Here is a 9139-nt window from a genome sequence, read left to right as displayed (position 1 = left end):
AGAAAAATGGAAGAAATTGACGGAGGATTGTATCGATGAAATTGACAAAGCCTTACAAGATGCACAAAAAGAAGATGGCAATGTCTCTTACAAAGAACATCTCGGCCATAACGTACATGTTACAGTGGAGCAGGAGTACAAATTGGTAGATATAAGAAAATGGTGGAAGCCAGAAGACTCAGAAAATATCGTGGCAACCAGAAAGGGTATTTCTCTGCCTGTGGCAATGTGGAAATAACTTAAAAAGACTATCCCAATTCTCAGAGAGAGGTTTCAAAAAAGAGTTAGACGATATTAGATATTGTCATCTTGATCATAACAACCAAATGTCAATGTTAAAATGTCCTAGCTGTAATCCAAACGAATACATGAAATATTAAATGATGATCTAAAATATGTTGTTATGTATGCAGAATAAAAAAGTAAAAAAAGAAAGATTTAATTATGTGGTATCAAAAAAGGTATGCAGTTAGTTATATGAAAAGAGTTAAAATATTTAAGTATTGATTAGTAATAAAAATGTTGTCCAAGGAGGAGGAACGTTATTTAAATAATATATGGACAGATACAAAACACCCTGCCGCATTTAGTGGTCCATACAAATTATATCAAGTTGTAAAACGTGAAGGAAAATACAAAATTGGCTTGCACAGAATCAGACAATATTTGTCCGATACGGATGCATACTCACTACAGAAAAGAGTGCAACCGAAATTTAAACGACGTCATATCATAACCGATTCAATTGACTCTATCTGGGATGGAGATTTACAAGACGTAAGAAATATTTCAAAGTACAACGACGGAATTCAGTATATTTTGGTACTACAAAACATTTTTTCCAGATTTCTTTTTACAGCCCCACTAAAACAAAAGACAGCAAATGAAGTGATTAAAGGTCTACGATCAATATTTGCAAAAGGGCGTAAACCTAAAATACTCCGAACGGACAAAGGAAGCGAATTTAAAAACAGATGGGTGATATCATTTTTAAAGAAAGAAGGAATTCATACAATTTACACAGAAAACGAGACAAAAAGTAATTTTGCAGAGCGTAGCATTCAGAAATTGGAGAACATATTACATCGAATGTTTGTACAGAGAGATTCATACAAATTTGTAGATGAATTAGCAAACATTACTCAAAGCATTAACTCAACACCGACTAGATCACTAGGAAACATGGCTCCAGTAAACGTAACAAAAGACACACAGGAAGAGGCTAGATTTAATGCATTTTTAGACAGAACAAAAAGAGATAAACATGTAAACGGAAAAAAGAAGATTTCCATAAAAGGGAAGACAAAACGAAAGCAATACAAATTCAAAGTAAATGATCGAGTTCGAATTTCTCATTTAAAACACACCTTTCAACGCGAATACGATCAGAAATGGACGGGAGAAATATTCATAATAACCCATAGATATCGTCACGAAGGTATTGACGTATACCGTCTGAAAGACTATGCAGATGAACCAATTTCCGGTACATTTTATGCACAGGAACTACAGAAAGTCAATAAAAAGGAAGACACTGTATGGAAAGTGGATAAAATTTTAAAAGAGCGGACAAGAAAGGGTGAAAAAGAAGTATTGGTATCTTGGTACCAGTGGCCTTCAAAGTACAATTCCTGGATAAAAAAATCAGAATTGATTAACCTGTAAATTTACATAAAATGGATATCCGGATGGTTTTGAAATGTACAGATAGCCTTGATCTGTACAGGGACAATAAGCCTTATGATTTTTATGTTCATCTGCCAAGACCATTAACGTTAATGGGGCAGTGGTCAGTAGCATTACTAGAGACTTGTTTACCTTCAACTAAAGGAAAAACGGATGTTTATATTTACACAAATCTATGTGAGGATACGATCGTCGGGGACAAAGAACTTCCATTATTAAGGCGTGTAAGTTTAAAAAAATCCGCACCGAATGAAATATTTACATATCCTTATGAAGTGTCCACGAGACTAGGTCAAGTTCACGACGTACACATATATATAAAGGATGCAGCTGGACAGGACGCCTTATTTTTAAAAGAGGAAACATCTGTGACATTGTTATTGAAGTTGAAAAGTTTATAAAGAAGAAGAATGAGTGGACCAACATACGTATCTGATCCTAGAATATGGAAAACATTTTACAAAAACATGTTAGACGGCAAATTTAATCCACGAAATTATAAAGGGAGGCAGTCCGGCAGCGGCATTGCAGGAATGTATTCTAAGAAACCTTACATGATACCAGTTAATCCACATATTACTGTCGAAGAACCGAAGGAAATAGTAGGCAAACAGGTGACTCCAATTGCAGCAGCAGAAGAACGAGCCAAAGGAGAATTAAAAGAGGAAATGCGTGAAAATATTCCACACGTTCCCGTAGGCAGTATAAAAGTGGAGAACAATCCGAAATCCCCCATTTCAATCAAGAGGAGGAAGAAGAAGTCAGGGGAAAGAGCATCAGACAGTACTTTAAAAAAAAAAAACTCAAAATAGAGGATACAAACTTGGCATCCAATATATTTTCATCCGAAAAGAGCAAGAGAAGAAATGGCTTTTCTTAGTGACAAAATTACTGAAATTGGTCTACCTGCTGAATTGTCTTTATTTACCGTACCACCTAATCAAGTTGCAGTAGAAAAAATATATTATGCGGAATACCGACCAGTGTCAGCATATAACACGGAAGATGCCCCGATAGAAATCTCCATACCTGGTCAAGGAAACGAATATATTGATTTACGACGAAGCCGTTTATATGTAAAATGTAAAATAGTCAAAGCAGATGGAACAGCTTTAGCAGCCCAAGAAAAAACTGGCATTATAAACCTCCCTCTACAGTCACTGTGGTCCCAGATAGACACTTATATGAACGGAAAGTTAGTGTCTCTGAACACTAGTTATTACCCATGGAAAGCCTATTTAAAAATCATCTTGTCCAGTGGCAATGATGCTTCAGACTCGCAATTACAATCTCAACTATTTTTCTTAGACGATGCAACAATGGACGATGGAAATGCATACGGTGGAACAAACGGCGGTTTGGCAAAAAGGTATACATTTACAAAGGAGAGCAAAGTTTTTGATTTGGAAGGACCGTTATACGAGGACATTTTCCGTTTGGATAAATACATATTGAATGGTGTCGACGTAAATCTAAAGTTATTCCGAAGCAGAGCACCCCTACTGGTAATGAGTGCAGAATCAACTCCTGCGTACAAAGTACAACTGTTGGACGTATCCTTTAAAGCCTGCATGATTAAAGTGGACAGTGGTGTTTTGATTAATCATGCCGAAATATTGAAAGAAACTACAGCCAAATACCCATTGATACGAACAGAAGTAAAGATGAACACTTGCTCTAAGGGATCTGGAAGTTTTATATGGCAAAACGTTTGGTCTAACAATCTCCCAACAAAGGCATATTTTGCATTCATCTCCCAGACTGCAGTAAATGGTAGTTACACCAAAAACATATTTAATTTTCAAAATTTGGCAGACGAAATTGCACTGTACGTGAATGGCGAAAGCATGCCAGCAAGACCCATGAAAATTGACGTAGGAGCGAACGGGAACCACGTCACAGCATTCGTGAATCTATTTGAAGTGGCTGAGAAATGGAACAAAGACTCCGGACTAAGCATAACGCGCTCCATGTTCAGCGAGGGATTTGCAGTTTACGCATTTAGTCTCGCTCCCAGCGATCTAGGAGAAGATTATATAAATTTGGTTCGCCAGGGAAGCGTCAGATTAGAAGTGAAATTTGCAGTGAATACAACAGAAACATTAAATTGTTTGGCTTATGCAGAATTTCCCGCTTTACTCGAAATTGATCAATCAAGAGACATTAAGTACACCCGAGTATGAATGCCCGTGAGTTATTAACGCGAACAAAAAATAACAGGCATACCGCCGATGTAATAAGAGGTGTCTTTTCTTCAAACAATCTGCCACAAACAGTACCCAAATACCCATCTGCATACATTTGCAACACCGATCCTTCATATTTGCCAGGAAGTCACTGGGTAGTGTTCTGGATGCACAGCCCGAAGCATGCCGAATTTTACGACAGTTTAGGGAATGCCCCGGGATATTACAACGCTGCATTTGATGTGTTTTTACAAAATAACTGTGAAAATTGTTTGTACAATAATGTTCAGATCCAAAACAAGGAGAGTATTTCATGTGGATATCATGTTTTGTTTTACATATGGATGAAATGTTATAATTATTTAATGTCACAAATAATAAGAATATTACTCCGCTGTGCTAACCCTGATACTTATGTCAAAGAGTTTGTAAATAAATATCTGTAGAAGGGAGAACAAAAAGTGTTGCTTATAAATAGTTTCAACACAGTACAAATGTTGATCAGTTGAGCTCTGGTACTGGAAGAAAGAAGTATGCATTGGTGGGAAAACGAATCCATTTTACCATTTCAATCACCCACAACCTGTTTGATATCAGGCGCAACAATGTCAGGAAAAACCCATTTTATTTATCGCATTTTACGAAATGCAAACGGAATGTTTGAAATTCCACCGCAAAAAATAGTTTACTGTTATAGTCAGTATCAACCTTTGTTCGAAGACATGGAACAAAACATTCCGAATTTTAGTTTATACCAAGGGCTACCTTCTAGAGATCAGATAGAAGAATGGACAGAAGGTATGAAACATACCGTGTTGATTTTAGACGATTTAATGACACAAGTATCAAAAAGTGAAGAAACCGTTGCAGTTTTTAGCATCACAGCACATCACAAGAACTGCACAGTGTTTTTTTTAACCCAAAATTTATTTTGTCAGTCAAAGACTTTTCGAAGTTTGTCATTAAATTGTCATTACGTGGTTTTGTTTCGTTCCTTGAGAGACTCGAGGCAGATCTTGTCATTTGGAGCCCAAGTATATCCAGGTCAGTCCTCGTATTTCAAGGACGCATATCAGAAAGCAACATCAAAATCATACGGATACCTACTGATTGATATGAATCCAGCCAGTCAAGATCAATATAGACTGCGCACGCATATATTTCCACAGGAAGACACCGTGGTATATTTACCGAAGGAATAATACAAAAAAGAGTTAGTTGGAGAACCATGAGCCTTCTGGTGACATCAAATGCAGCATTCCTTAAAACATTATATTCAGCGGACCCCAAACAAAGGAAAGCTTTATTAAAAACGATGACTGAAAATCAACAACAGGCTTTGTGTGAGGTAATTTTAAACGTGTACAAGGGGACATTTCCATTAACAAAATACTATATTAAGAGATTGTCTCCTCATCAAAACGTCATTCATAAACTGAGCAGCAAATCGGTAAAGAAGAGTGTCAAACGGAAACTATTACAACGGGAACATACAATACTACTTACTTTACTTAAACCGTCATTGGGTGTACTAAATAATGTCTCGGGAGTTACTTTTAATACCAAAAGAAAAGTATGACATGCTCTTAAAATCAAAAGAAGAGCCACCGATCAGTCAAGAAGAAAAAGAAGAATTACCGCGAGAACAATCAGTATCAAAACAAACACAAACTTCTAAAGAAGAAGAACAAGAAATTTCAAGAAAAAAGAAGAAGAACAAGAAAAATCAACAAGGTTTTGGATTTATCGTCAAAAAGAAAACAAATGGACCCCCACCTGGATTTCCTGTGCACAAGACTATACAAAAAAAGAAGAAGAAGCAGCAGCAATGGTTTAAACTTTAATCATAACATTATAATTTATTTTGTTAAAATACACAATAAATAAATTTAAGAAAAAAAAAACTGGAGATATGCTTCTTTTTTATGTAATATACTGGTCACCCCCCCCCCTCTCCTTGTTTAATTACATGGACATCAGAGGGAGAGGAGGGGGGGGGGGAGGTAGAGCATTTAATTACTATAAAACTTTATCAATATCCGTAAGGCAAAGTGTCATACGAATCCGGTTGTATTGCTCTCTTCGAATAAACAAGTTGATATTGTTTATTTTCTACAGTGTTATAAATTTTATATAAGTATTTAGACCTAGTGATTTTTGCAGGATTTGTAACAGTCAAAGTTTTGCTCTGGTCAGTTGTAACAATATCTAACATGGAATGAAAGTTTAAGATTTGTGAATTTTTATAATTGAGTGAAAATCCGCGAATGCGACAGATCTGCTCTCCTTGAAGTGATCTAAAGGCATAGTTTTTAGGACCACCAGACACGAACTCTACAATGTAATCGCCAGAAGAAGGTAACTCGTTCGTCAACTGCCCAAGGTAAGGTCCAATTTCTGGTTCTACATCGTCTCGTCTACTGACAAAAATTACGGAATCTGTATCGAAATATAAGACACGTCTGTCAAGCATGTGTAAAACGTCGTAAAGTTTTAACCTAGCCCAACAGGTAGTGAATGCTGCAATAAAGATATTTGTCTGGTAATCTTCTTTAACGAGATCGCTTTTGTTTTTCCATGTAGTATGGATCATTTCATCATTAATGATATGAAAGTCTGTGACCTCTTTAGACGGATCAAAAAGACTTGTAAAAAATTTGTCAGCTTCAGTATCGTGATAAAAGGATGTTTGAGGCATGTTTAAGCGCTGCCCAAATTTCCCCCAAAATGAATTCAAAAGTAATTTGGCAATAGATCTCAATGCGGGATTTTTGCTAATAGCATCGCGGTCTAGTTGAATATTTTCCCTAGCTGCATAATCAAAAATATATTTCAAAGCATCATCTTCCGTTTGTATGTCTGCAGGCCAACCGCTAGCCTCTTGTTTAATTTTGAGAAATAAATCAATATATCCACCGAAAAGGTCATTTTCAGGGTCACCAGGTAAAGAAACGCAATCAAAATGATACACTTCGTACATTTTAACAATCTTGTAACCAGCTTGAACTGCCCGAACGAGCTCTGGTGTACACCATTTTCCTGTGATACACCGGTCCTCATCAGAGCAAGTACAACGCAGTTGTTTCTCTTGTTCTGCACAACTTTTACACAAAGCAAACACTAGTTTTTCATTTATTCGTTGCGGTAGAACGGGAAAGTAAAGATTTCTAGGGGGTAATACTTTTACCTTGGCTAACCCAAAATAATTCTCAATGCTTTGAAAATCTCTAGTTATGATTTGGGGATGTTTAAGTGGATATTTACAATACTTGTTGACGGACGGATAAAGAGAACAAAAATCTAAATAATGAATTTTTTCATCTTCTTCAACTTTCTTGTACAACTTAACAGCGTTAGTTCTCCCTCCAAAAAATGCATCTCGGGGGTTCAGCCTTTCCTGTAAGTCTATAGAGGCTACAAAGTCGGAAACCTCAGTGTTGTCTGCCATTAACTGCACAAAGTCGTGCTCCCAAATAGTCACAACATTCATGCCGAGAGATTTGAGATATTTTTCTTTTTTTATAGTTAATGCAAGCAGTTCATCTAAGGTTTGGTTAGTGCGCGGCACGCGGAGTCTACGTTTGTTTGGGTAACATATAGAACATCCGTGCCACAGACATCCGTTAAATTCATAAGCGGTGTTTGTTTCCCTACAATAGCCATCTAATTTATATTTTGAATTGGGAATTTTATATTCCCCCTCGTTTAAAGCATGTGTTATATATATCGGAACATTTCCTTCTCTTTTTTCCTTTTCCATAACCCATTCTAACCACTCGATAGAAGCTTTACTATACTGATCGCGATGATATCCCGAGGACGGAACTTGAGCAAGGGGACTATCGAGAAATAGCTCCTCCTCTACAAAATAATCCTCTTCTTGTAAGGCCTGCGTGTTAACCCACCCCCTTCCCGGAATGTTTACGCGAACCTCCCCATCCAATCGCCTGGCTTCTGCCCATAAGACTTCATCCTGGTGTCTAAGTTTAACTTTTAAGTCCTCATGCAGAAATTTAGATTTAAAAACTGCCATGCAAACACTGGCAATGGTTATATGTTGGAACGGATCTACGCTACCTTTTAGATAATATTCAATGTTCCCATCGTCATTTAGTTCAAAGTCACCTTTACCTGTTATTTCCATTAAAATTTCTCTAAACTTTAAACAGGCTTGACGAAGTATATCAACATCACTTCGACAATATTCTACAATTTCTTTGGCAAAATCAAATTGTTCATTGTTATTAATTTTCGTCTGATACCAGGTTAAAAATTCGCTGCGGTCTGTATTACTCATTGTATCACATCCGTAATGAGCAGGATCGGGGTACGGCCCCACGTAACTTTGATTATTATTTGTGTTGAAGAAATGAGGGAAATAACCTTTTTTCTTTTCGTTTAAACCAAAAGCTTTTGGTAGATTGGATAGTTTTGTAGGCAAAAAATTGTAGGAGTCGACAATTCGAATGTTTATTTGATTCGCGACATGTATATACATAAGTTTTGATCCCGAATAGATAACTTCCGGTATGATACTGTTCTCGACTAGATATTCTAACAAAAAATACCCGTCATATCCTTTCATGTTATGAGCTATCGCGGTATAATTTTTATGTTGCTCTGAAAAAAGCCACTGACCAAAGTCTTTTTTATATTTTCTCCTCGAAACACGACTTCGCGAAAACCGCAGGTCTGTTCACAGGGTTCACTACTGAAACAATCGTTTTCATGATCAAAATGATCACATTCAGGACATCGCTTTCCGCAGAATTGACACTTAATGTCGATTTGTTGTTCATCTATACACATCTCGCAAACTTTGTGAGCAATGACTAAATTTGGAACGTGTTCAAACTTTCCGCAATGAGACTGTTGACAATTTGAACACAACAAACAAGTCGGTCCGGTGCAGGCTTTACATCGCGCGGGGTCGTGAGTATATCCTTCGGGACACTGTAAAATGCAATCGCTTTGCGTGCACTCAAAATCAAAAAAAATAAATTTTGGGATGGATTTCTTGCTTTCATTTGGGCGTATGAAACACAGATGGTCAGCTGGGACATATTTACCGCAACTCTTACACAACCAGTCGCCACACACGTGTCGTTCGGGGTCAAGCACCTTTCGATCTATCACTTTCTGACATGTGACACACTTCCACCACCTGACACACGCCGATTCTTTTCGTTTACCTTGCGGAACTAAATGGCTTTTGTAACAAGAGAGTGATCGACAAGTCATATGACATAATTTGCAACTCATTTGCA

The 9139-nt window shown here is 37.1% G+C and overlaps 1 protein-coding gene across 1 annotated transcript; it reads left to right on the top strand.

Annotated features, from left to right (window-relative positions):
• Nucleotides 1–2552: 2552 nt before the first annotated feature.
• On the top strand, nt 2553–3869 carry LOC133195219 (uncharacterized protein F54H12.2-like). The gene has a single exon (XM_061331077.1). It carries the CDS (start codon nt 2553–2555, stop codon nt 3867–3869), a length of 1317 nt encoding a protein of 438 aa, XP_061187061.1.
• The last annotated feature ends 5270 nt before the right edge of the window (nt 3870–9139 follow it).

The sequence above is a fragment of the Saccostrea echinata genome, unplaced genomic scaffold (genome assembly GCF_033153115.1).
Source record: "Saccostrea echinata isolate AGI-Se365-2 ecotype Australia unplaced genomic scaffold, CSIRO_AGI_Sech_v1 ptg000029l, whole genome shotgun sequence".
In the NCBI taxonomy this organism is placed as follows: Eukaryota; Metazoa; Mollusca; class Bivalvia; order Ostreida; family Ostreidae; genus Saccostrea; species Saccostrea echinata.
This window is presented reverse-complemented; position numbering and strand designations above follow the sequence as displayed.